The following is an 11,703-nucleotide window of genomic DNA, read 5'->3' on the forward strand; positions in this document are numbered from 1 at the left end:
GGGTTGGAGTCCAAATTTGGACGGGGACCTAGAACCCTTGACAGGAGAGTGATAGGTTGGTCCTGCTTGTGTCTGGGGTACAAGCGGGCAAGTGTTTTGGGGTACCTAACTAGGCACATTGATTCATGAATCGCTGGATAATCCGGTACGACTTGTCTATAATATAGCACTGTAGTAAGAACTGGAATATGAAAGATGGAAAAATGGTTCTGATTGCTTACCACCTTCTTGAAAGTAGCATAGGTGCTTACATAGAATGGTAGTTAATGAACTAATGATGACTGCTAATGAAATTGAATATAAGGACGCACGCTTAGTAATACTTCCTGCAGATGCAATAACCCACAAGCCAGATAGCCTTGCAAAACCTTGGAGTCTTTTTTTTCCTCCTAACGATTAAGTCTTATGGAGTACAATTGAGTACTCAGGGTTTGTTCTACCCTATTGCAGGTGACAGGAACATGTGGAGCTGACACTTGCGTGTGGAAACCTCCTGGTGGGCTTAGCGAGGATTTCCTTAATGTTGCAGATATAGAGTTTATTTGAAACTTCCACCCAAAATATTTTCCAATGGAAAAACTTATAACCTATTATGATGGATATAACGGATCATTATGTTATGGTTTAACTTGTTATTAAATGATTTTATCTCCACTGAAACTCTGATAACATACGCCCTGTTCGCTTGGCTTATAAGTCATACTTTTTCAGTCAACGAACAGTATTTTTCTCACACAACAAATCAGCCAACAGTACTTTTAGCCATGGCTTATCAGCCAAGTGAACATGTGTAACACCTCGGTGTTACGATCTCATTTAGCACTACGATTTAGGCCTAAGAAAAATTTTCGAAATGAGTTTCTCGGGTTTTTAATTTAAAACGTACTCGGCGATACACTGTACTGGTTGACCGACTGTTCCTCGCTCTTTCTTTTCTCTGCTCTCTGCCTTGCTTTCCGTCGCTTCACCCTGCACCACAGTGAATGCCTCTGCTAGCTGTCATGCTTGAGTTACGGCAAGCGAACTGCTCGACGGGACGTCACGTGTACGAATGAGTCGCTGTAGCATGATGCACCTGCTTGTCTTGGAGTCTGTGGTGACCAACTTTTGGAGAGTGTTTTCTCGATGGCTGGCCAGGTTCAGTGCACCTGAAGTTGCCTGCTGCATTGGCCAAAAGGGTGTAGCATCATTTTTGTGCAGTGGCAGTGCATTGGATTGCAGCGGACGACCACCACCTCCATGTATTACAAAATATGGACTGCAGTGCACACCGGAGGCCTGCATGGTAAGTGTCGTGCATGTCCCTGCTCACTGCGACTGTTGTGTACTCTTCTCTGCCTGCCTTGTCTTCAGCCTCTGCAGACCGCTGCTCGCCTTGTTCCTTTGTTTTTTCTTTTCTTTACCGCAGCACCCGTCAGGATGAGCGCCCTCAGTGGCCGGCCACCACGCGTGCAAATTCTTGGCGCTACCTTTCTTTCAACTGCTGTAACCGCACAGCTCCGCGCTCCTAGGCGCAGCTAAGCCCCTTGGCCCCGCGCTGCCCCGCCGTGGCCGAGCCCACAACCGCCCGAGCCTGGAGTACCACTCGTGCTCCCACGCTGGACCGCGCCAGCAAGGCTGCCCTCGCCAGCTGTCGTGCCACACCCCCGCCGGTGCGCCAGGTTTGCCATGCTGCTCCACCTTCGACCACGCCGTCACCACCTGTGTCATCCTGGAGCCGGCCATTTGCTGTGAGCCACGCGTAGCCTGCCAAGCTGCAGCAGCGCCCATGCCACAGTGCTCCACTGTCGCGCCATTGCTAGCCATTACGCGCGAGCGCACGCGACCACCATGGTTCCATGTCGTGGCGCCATCCCTCCTTTACCCACAGCTTGCCCATTTCCCCGCGCCACCATCGGGCCGACGCGCCGTGTCCATGCGCCCGCGTTCCCGTCCTTATCGTGTCTGGTCCATGGTCGCCAAAGCCTCTAGCGCCGGTGCTCTCCCTCTGCTAGCTTTGCCAAGCCCTCAGCGTGCCTGGCCAGACCACAGCGTTGGACCATGGCAGCCATGGCTGCACCGCCGTCCGCGTGCGCGAGCTTCTATGCTCGCGTGCCCGAGCCGCCTCTCTAGCCGTGACCCGCACGACCCCACCGGGCCATGCCACCACTGCCTCCTCATCGTCGGTTCCCCTATTGAGCGCGTATGGGCCCACGTTGCCCGCAGTCACCCTCACCGCGGAGCCGCTCAGTCTCGTGCACCGACGCGCGTGGCCGGAGCTCCTCGTCATAGCTCGGGCCGAGCTACGTCCTCCTATGGGTGGGCCCGGTATCGTGCAAACCTTGAGGTCGCCTCCCCACCACCGTCGTGGGGCGTGCGACCAGATTTTTGCCGCTGTCGGCCGGACTCCGCTGGTGCTCTGTTCGTGGAAGAAGAAAGCAAGGTGAGGAAGGGTAAAAATCTAAGAAGAAATGTTATACAGGGTTCTTTACGCAATTACGTGACCCGTTTAAATAGTGCCTAGGGATCTCGTGTAGAATAGAGGTTAACGCAAGGGCCGTTTTGCATATTTGCCGCGCCTCTAGCCGTCTGGGCCGATCGCCGCGATTGGGCCACCTACCGCTGCTGGGCCGCCAGTGCCTACGCGCCTGGACTGGCTTATGCCCACGCCCACCTGGGCCAGACTACCGCTACGTGGGTCGCGCGCCACTGGACCGCGTGTGCCGTTCAGGCCTAGGCCGAGTTGTTTGACATCGGCCCGTTTCGAATTGTAGAGCAATTTCTAAGTCAGTTTAAAAGGTAAACTTGCAAAATCAATATAAAATTGTATAGGAATCCAAAAATGGTAAAACCAGTTTTGTTAGTCTCCTAAAATCATGATCTACCTGTTAGTATGGTTGGTTCACATAGTGTGATATTATTCTTGAAAGCTATATAATTAATTTAAGATACTTAATGTTGTAAAATATAAACTTGTAGGGATTTCCGTGGTAAATTGGTAATAGCGTTGGATCTAAAATCTTTACAGTAGGTTCCTAGCAATATTAGTTGCTCACTATAATTTTTGTAGCTCCAGAATAATTAGTTGCTAAATAGATAATGATGTCTTATTTCGAATAATGATTAAATTGATAGAGTGAAATAAAGAAACACCTTTGGTTTATATAACTAAAATTATTGTTGGGAAGTAACGCGTTATCCGACAACATGTACATGTAGCCTAAGTACGGTCGTCGTTAGAACTAGCCCGTTAACTCGAGAGGCGTACGTCGTATTTTATGAGTCACGATTGCAGTTGATTAATTACATCTTTGCATCGCATCGCATTGCATATCATATAGGTACGATGATGGATCCACGGATCAAGTGAAGGATGATTGGGAATCCGGAGATGATGCAATGGGCTTTCTATTCAGATGATGTGGATGATCTGAAGATGTAGACACTAACTTTTTAATATATCTTACCAAGGCAAGCCCCGGTGCATAACCCCTACCTTGCTGCAGTTTAAATTATATTTGTGCATTAAGTTTCAAGGAGTTGAATGAAATCCACTTGTATATATATCTTTATCCTATGAGTCTTACTAGTATGACAGGATCGTGTAGAATGCTATGCTATAGGACTTTGGTAGAAGTCGAGTGATTGTCTGTCACTCGCGAGCTATAGGAAATATGTTACTATATCATTATCATTTGGAAAATATAAATGGTGGAAATGATAAATGGTGACCGGACAGGGATATGGTTTGGGTATTGGTGGGTGTAAGAAGTTGTGTCACCGTGGAGGCAGGTCATAGCTTGGTTACAACGTTTTGCCCTGTCTGGTCGATTAAGGACCGATTGTGCATATGACTCTAGGCAGGTTATAGACTTATTATCCCGAGCACATACTTGTATATGGGCGCTTGAAAGACTTGTTGCTCTCTTATCGCGGATCCAGCTCTTTCCGGACCGACTGTCAGGGTTTGTTTTTGGTGGAGGAGGTCCTTGCATCGCACTGAGTCCAGGACTCAGAGGCGGGGGCTTGGAGTCCTAGTTTGGATGGGGACCTGGACACCCAGGACAGGAGAGTGATGGGTTGGTCCTGCTTGTGCCTGGGGTACAAGCGGGGCGTGTGTTTTCAGGGTACCCAGCTGGGGGCATTGATTCATGAATCACCGGGAAATCCGGTACGGCTTGTCTACGGTTTAGCATCGTAGTAAGAACTGAAAGATGAAAGATGGAAGATGAACAAAGGAAATCCGATTGCTTACCACCTGCTTGAAATTACCACAGGTGCTTACATAGAATGGTTAGTTAATGAACTAATGCGGCTATTAATAAAATTTGAACATAAGGACGCACGTTTAGTAATGCTTCCTGCAAATGCAATAAACCCACAAGCCAGATAACCTTACATATCCTTGGAGTCTTTTCTTTTCTCCTGTCGGGTAAGTCTTGCTGAGTACAATTGAGTACTCAGGGTTTTATTCCCCCTGTTGTAGGTAACAGGTGGAGGCTTGGGCTGACCTTTGTGTGTGGATTCCTCCTGGTGGGCTCAGAGGGGATTTCCTTTACGCTGCGATCGTAGTTGTTATTTATAACTCTCATCAAATACTTTTCTAAATAAAAGTTTAATAATCTGTTGTCGTATTTTATATATCAATACTTCATCATGTCAGTAATAGATGTTTATTTCCGCTATAACTCTGATCACATGCTTATATTCTGCTGTTTAATTAAATTGTTTATAACTCTGATAATATGATTACATTCCGCTATTATAATAATAAATGTTATACTCTGATGTACATGTAAAGTGATGTAAGAACTGGTTAAGAATGATGTAAGCTTTATTCTATCATTTGTGATTCTGAGGGAAAAACGTGGATTTTTGGGTTCTCCCCTGGGGTGGGCCCGACATAACCGAGTAATTTAGTGTTCTCCCTTGAGTGCTTAGTGCCTAATGGAAGGCAAGCACTCATGTGAGGCATTAGATTAGGCGGTTCTGCCACAACAGGGCAATGGTTATTTTCCACTGTTATAAACAATAAATATTATACTCTGATGTTGCATGGAAAGTGATATAAGAAATAACTTAAGAATGTTGTAAGTTTTATTCTCTCATTTGTGATCCTGTTGAAAAATGTGAATTTTCGGGTTCTCCCTTGGGGTGTACTCGACAGAACTGCGTAATTTAGTGTCCTCCCTTGAGTACTTTGTGTCTAATGAAAGACAAGTACTCCTGTGAGGCATTAGATTTGATGGTTCTACCACATAACACCTCTTGGAAAACTCCACTAAAGAACCTCCATCTGGTACCCATCCGGGATTTTTCCAAAGAATTAAAATAAACAAGCGTAAGCTACTACCGCTTAGCAAGTATAACATGAGGGGATGCAGGCACAAAAGGCTTGACATGGCTGAACTACGGTTAGCACTTTTAGTTGGTCATATTTTATTATTAAACATAATTTGCTATGTTATGCCTATGCTCCCAAATGTGAATAATTAGAGATATCAACAATTTTAGTCACAACCCAAACCATCCGGGTAACCAACTATTCAGTAAGGATTTAGGTCGCTCATGTCCGTGAGCACGGCTGATATACCAATTTTACACTCTACAGAGGTTGTACACTTTCCCCATGAGTCGTGTTGCCCATATGCCTAGGTTAGTTACTCCCAAAACACTTCTAAGGTGAGCAGACAGGGAACACTACAAAGCTTTTCCCTAGTCATTCTAATAAGGAGCAGTCGCTAAGGATTTCATCTCCCAAGTGTTATGGAGTCATCTCTAAGAATGACGCTAATACTCGTAGCACAGTACACACCTTGGGGATGAGGCCCATACCCAGCCTGGTATGCCCCTCTTGCCCTTTTTGGTAATCTGCTACAAACTAGAAAGAGCAAGGTATTGGACTAAGACCAGAGCCATGTGGTCCTCATGGTTGTACTGTGAGTCCTAGGTTGTCACTTAAAGATGAGTCCTTATGGAGAGAAACTAGAGCACCATAAGAAAGGCCCAATGCTCTAGCCCCCTTGGTTCCATGTTGCTAAAAATTATCTTTTAATACCATGTTGCATATATCTTTAATTGTAGTCTTTACTCAATATTTGTTGAAGCAAGCTAAGCATACTACCCACATGCATAACCCATAGGTAAACAAGGACATGATAATCAACATCAAGGTAAAGAGACTCTAGGCGGTTCATTAACATATGCATATGAATTGAGATTGCATTAAAGTGAATAGGTAACAAGGAGCCTCATATTATACTTGCCTTAATTCAATGTATCGCTACTGGTCTTGATCTTCAAAGAGTTGCTTCAAATCACCCATGTAAAACTCACTATCTAATCGAGATCAATTAGCGCCACATAGGCATCCATACATACATGCATAACAAACATATATAAACTAATTAGAACAATACACCAAACAGTATAAAAAGAAGTTAAAAAGGTTTTAAAACTGTTCTACCCAATGCTATGAACACACAGACGCGAGAATCACTCAGATCGGAGTTAAAACGGAGATTCTACGCTTAAAACAAGAGTGAGTGGCAGTTTTGTAGTTTTTAAAATGGACCTATATGTAATTTTAATTATAAACATGAGGTCTAACCAATAAAATTACCCCTGTGGACGACGGGTTCTTTTTTATAAAATACTTTTGAAAGGGAGTGGACTGCGGGTTTATTTCAGAAAGGATGAGGGACTCTTTTGCAAAACACGCTGCGTTGATCGGTTGACCTGGTCATCGGCCGACGTGGCGGACATGTGGCGAGGCACGACGGGTCTAGGCTGGTGAACCGGTGATGGACAGGGTTCATGGGTTCACCATGGACCGAAAAGGTAAGTTCTAATCTCAGTCGTAGATCGGTGGATGGATGGTCGAGGCAGGTTGGACTGTTTGGTCGGCCAAACAGTCACACCGGTGCGGCAGCTGCCATGGACGGCGGTGGAAACCTCACTGGAGTTAGCCGGGAATGACGTATAAGCATTGGTTCTCCATGGGGAAGGCACAGGGAGGTCCAGCGGGTGACGACAAACTCACCTAGACACCTTTCACGGATGGAGGTAGCTCGGTGACAGCGTAGGGCACGGCGGGGCGGATGGTGGCTCCCTATGATAGTTCGGCAGTGATTAGGGACCACACGAGAGCGAGGGAAAGAGGAGACAAGGGCACGGGAGCTTCGAAACCTTGGTGCAAAACACGGCAGTGGGCTCAAGATGGCGGAAAGGCAGTGAGCAAGGGCTTCAACGGCGGCGGGCGAGCTCTACTTTGACGATGAGATTCAAAATGAGCATGCGTGCTGCACGGAGCTAGGGTAAAGGAGGTAGCATGTAGATGCAAAACGGGGGCACGGATAGGGCCTCGAGCTTTATAGGAGCGGTGGAGATCTCCTACGCGGAGAATCCCGCACAAGCCAGGATCGGGCGGCAACAACAGTGACCGGCTCGGTCACGACATGAGTTAGGAGAAGGGGGTGCCACTAATGGCTGGACCTGTGTCGTCAGCGAGGGAAGGGAAGTGAGGGAGGGGCGCGGGTGAGCGCTAGGCCTGTGACGGCTTCGACCCATGCCAGGAGAGAGGGGTGCTCGCGTGGGCTGGGCCGCTAGCTGTTGTTGGGCCACGCTTGCCCGAGAGGGAGAGAGGCTTGGGTTGGCTGCAAGGTTGGACAGGCCAAAAGCAAAAGAGAAAAGGAAAAGGAAAAAGAAAAGCTTTTCCACTTTTTAAATGAGTTTTTGAATAGAGTTTTCACAAATTTGATTTTAAACTCTAGCTACACACATAAGAGCAAACATATAAAACCATGAAGCAGCATGAATGCAACAATCAAAGTTTCTACCCTATATTTCTTTTTAATCTATTTATATATAAAATCATTATTTCTTCCTATAAAATGAAAGACAATTAAGCAAAAATAAATCGAATTAATTCTAATCTCAGAAATCAAACTTTAGGGTGTTACATGTTCGCTCATCTAATACATCATGAATGGCACTAAGAGCAATATCATTGTTTTAGAGCAATACTTCTTCGACCACGGTGGGAGCTTCCGCATTGGCAACGTCAATCTTGGTCTCCACCACCTTCCGCACATTTCTATTGATTGACTTGATGTAGGTGATCATCTTTGCCTTCCAATATGGATAATTTGAGCCATTAAATTGGGGTGACTTCTTAGTGTTGTTGATTTAAGCCAATTTGACACCGAAGGTTGTTAAGCCTCAAATCCCGGTGACCATGGCTCTGATACCACTTGAAAGATCCTAATGGATAGATAGGGTGAATAGCCTATAAAAATTTCTACAATAATACTTAAGCCAAGTGGTTAGACAGTTATGAAGCGAAGTGAGTGTTGCGCTAGTCTACTCAAAATGCAAGCCTCCTATCCACAATTCTAGTTGATATGATCTCTATTTCACACACAAGAGGCTAAGTAGTGAGCTCTCAAAGACTAACTAAAGAGCCTTATTGACCACTAGATAAGACATAAGCTCTCAAAACTAATTACATTAAAGAGTTTAGCCTCATTAACCATTGGTAGGGATTCTTCTCACTCTAGTTCCATGTGTGACTGCAGCTGAGATCTGACCATTATTGCAGTCAAGGAGCTGCAAGCAGAGGGCGCTGGATAGGCGGGATGGTGGTTCACCTCTTCTTGCTGGACCTCGCCGCTTCCTACTGTCGCAAAGAGAGAGGCCTCCACCACATGGATCTAAGAGAGAAGACAACAGGCATGACAGTGGCGGAGGCGGTAGGAGGTAGCGATAGGAGTATGGGGAGGCATGGAAGGAGAAGGTGAGGGAGACATGCGGGAGTAGAGAGTGGAAAATGCGTGGGGCTGGTGTTTGAGCGCTAGCCCAAAATCTCATGGAACAAAGTGTTGCCAAACGGAATCTTATTTTTTATACTTGTACCTTGTCCTGACCATTATAATGGCTATCCTTCGGAATCCATCGTCACCAAGTGGATACTTGCTATCGGCAATGTTTATTGAAAAAAAAAATCTGAATGCAGATTTGAAGTCAAACTGCCCGGTTCGTATCGAATTCGTTTGTACTCCAAAAGTTGGTGTAATTTTAAACGAAAAAAAAACGGTAAAATGCGGTCATCCGATTTGCATAAACGCAAATACCAAAAGCTGTGGGGGTGGCTTTTGAGTTTTGAGCCAGCTGCTTTTGCGGTTTGCCTCGATTTCGATTCTTTTCCCCCACGTGCGCCGCCGCCGCGACCGACCGCGATCCCATCTCCCAACGCCCCCGCCTCGCCTCGGGGATCCCGCCGCCGCTCCATCCACTTCTACTGCCCCCACACGCAGCGAGCGGCAGCGAGGGCGAGGGATGGCCAAGGCCAGGTCGTCGGCGAAGCAGTCGCGCGCGCAGGCGCAGCAGTCAAACGGCGGCGGCGGCCACGCGCTGTCCTCCAAGCTCGCGAGGTACCTCGACCCGGAGGCCTCCTGGGACAAGGTACGCCCCGCCCCTCGTTTCCCCGCACGCGCGCCGGTAGCTGCTGCCGTGCTGATGCTCTCGTCTCCGCTCGGCCGGGCTGTGGCAGGACCAACTGCTGGACGCGGTGCACTGGATCCGCCAGGCGGTGGGGCTCATCTGCGGCCTGCTCTGGGGAGCCGTCCCCCTCGTCGGCGCCGTCTGGATCGCACTGTCAGTCCCCCCTCCTAACACCTCTCTCTCTCTCTCTCTCTCTCTCTCTCTCCCTCCCTCTCCCATCTTGTCAAACTCCAGCCTTGCCGTGTGTAGATCTGTAGCTTCACCTACGCGCACATAAGCGAAACTAAGCCCTTTTGTACGTACATACACTTTGTAATTTGTTATAATTAGATTAGATAGATATCATATCGATTTTCTAGCTCTGGGACATTGCGATGGGCATGGCCACTGTTAAATTGATATTGTTTGTGTGATTGGAATTCAGGAGAGTGATTGGTTCCTCAATTTTGTTTGTCGGTTCAGGGACGTTTTCATCACTGCTACTAGTCACATGTGCGGTCAGATCTGCTGTCACCCCTTGCGTTTACTTGTGAGTTAGGGATCTGATTAGCTGGGCCGTAGCTAAATTTGAGAGTTTCTACCTCTGTATAACAGTGCGCTTGGGCTATTTTCGATGCCCAGAATTCTAGTTCCTGCTAAATGGTACTGCCGTGACACAGCTCTGGCGGTATGTAGCTGTCTACTTCAACGATTCAGTTCAGGCTTCTCTGTTCTTTGATGGAGTTTATCGCACTCTAGACTATCTTCGGGCTGTAAGTAGGAGGACATGGTTTTCCATAATGCGTCTTGGTCAGGACTGAGTGTACAAATACTTTTAAGGTGGCCTTAGCAAACAGGAAAAGACTTGCAGAATAGAACCATGGTTGATTTCCTGCTAAGTGATAAGTTTCAGATGAATGCTAAGCAAATGACATGCTGGTTGATACGCAAAACAAATTTGTTTCCATGACCGAGATGTCATTATCCATTGCTAAAAAATTATGGCGACTTTTGGGTTTGATCTTTATAACTTTATTTGACCTCACCATGCGAACTTTTACTATGGTTGTATTCTAATATGACACATAATGCGGCCTCTTTTACAGATTTCTGACCATCTCGACTGGCATTATCTATTGGTACTACACATACCTGTTGAAGATTGACGAGGAGGAATATGGAGGCCATGGGGCGCTACTTCAGGAGGGTCTTTTCGCTTCGTTCACCCTTTTCCTGGTAACTATTCTATTCTACTTCAAGAGGAAAGGACCAATCTTGATTTAGTCATTGACATTTTATTTTCCTTTTTGTTGCTTGCAGCTTTCATGGACTCTAGTATACAGTGTGGCTCACTTTTGAGAGGCTCCTTGGGTGCACATACCATGTGATCTTTGTTCACCGTGTCAGCCAGAAGAGACTCACCAGGACAGTGTAGATTAAGGAGCATCTTAGAACGAGCATTGTATCAAAATGGTTCTGAGTTGTAATGTTATTTCCCAACCCCAGTGTAATTTTGGTACTATGGGATTAGTTCAGTGCGAAGTAGAACGCTGCCTATGGATTCCTCAATCAGAGGGCAAAAATGTTGATCACTGAGTTTGCAGTAAAACAATATTCACTTGCATCAAGCTGTGAATTAATGTACAACTTTTAACACATGAATTGTTCTGGGTTCTGTTACCAGGCGATTTTATGCAAAAGCAAGCTGTAAGGCAGCTTTATTTTATCAGATGAATCATATCGTCCTGTATGTATCATTGTGCTTTTTCCATTGGAGTTACTGATACAAGGGCATTTTGCCTTTGCATAGGTTCCGATCTGTTTGGTCAGAAGCATCATTCCATAAACCCAATGCCAGAGCTCTGTTCTAGAATATCCTGGTGCATGATTACTGTCAGAAATATGGTTAAGAGGTGCTAAAAATAGTCTTCCATGGAAAAGTTTGCACCAGATGATATGGAGATGGAGGTATGCCTGGCTACCAGATCTGCCAGCACCAAATGAACATGCTTTTGCAATGGCTTTGCCAGGATATAGCACCAGGTTTGAACAGCCTTGCAGCATGAAGAATTACTGATTTGCAAATATAATTAGACATGCCATTTTCAATAGCATATATGTATACATCTGCATTTGTTTCCCAGTGCCATTTCCAGACGTTTTTAGACTCCTTAACTTTACAAGAAAAGGAGTTTTTAGACTTCGTAACTTAAATGGACTCATTCTTCATTCTTTACGAGAAAA

General features: G+C 46.1%; 1 protein-coding gene across 1 annotated transcript; it reads left to right on the top strand.

Annotated features, from left to right (window-relative positions):
• The first annotated feature begins 9,155 nt into the window (after positions 1-9,155).
• On the top strand, positions 9,156-11,087 carry LOC136513646 (uncharacterized). The gene is made up of 4 exons (XM_066507615.1): positions 9,156-9,441; positions 9,530-9,633; positions 10,566-10,695; positions 10,780-11,087. Exons 1-4 carry the CDS (start codon positions 9,316-9,318, stop codon positions 10,816-10,818), a joined length of 399 nt encoding a protein of 132 aa, XP_066363712.1. The 5' UTR covers positions 9,156-9,315; the 3' UTR covers positions 10,819-11,087.
• The last annotated feature ends 616 nt before the right edge of the window (positions 11,088-11,703 follow it).

The sequence above is a fragment of the Miscanthus floridulus genome, chromosome 16, assembly GCF_019320115.1.
Source record: "Miscanthus floridulus cultivar M001 chromosome 16, ASM1932011v1, whole genome shotgun sequence".
In the NCBI taxonomy this organism is placed as follows: Eukaryota; Viridiplantae; Streptophyta; class Magnoliopsida; order Poales; family Poaceae; genus Miscanthus; species Miscanthus floridulus.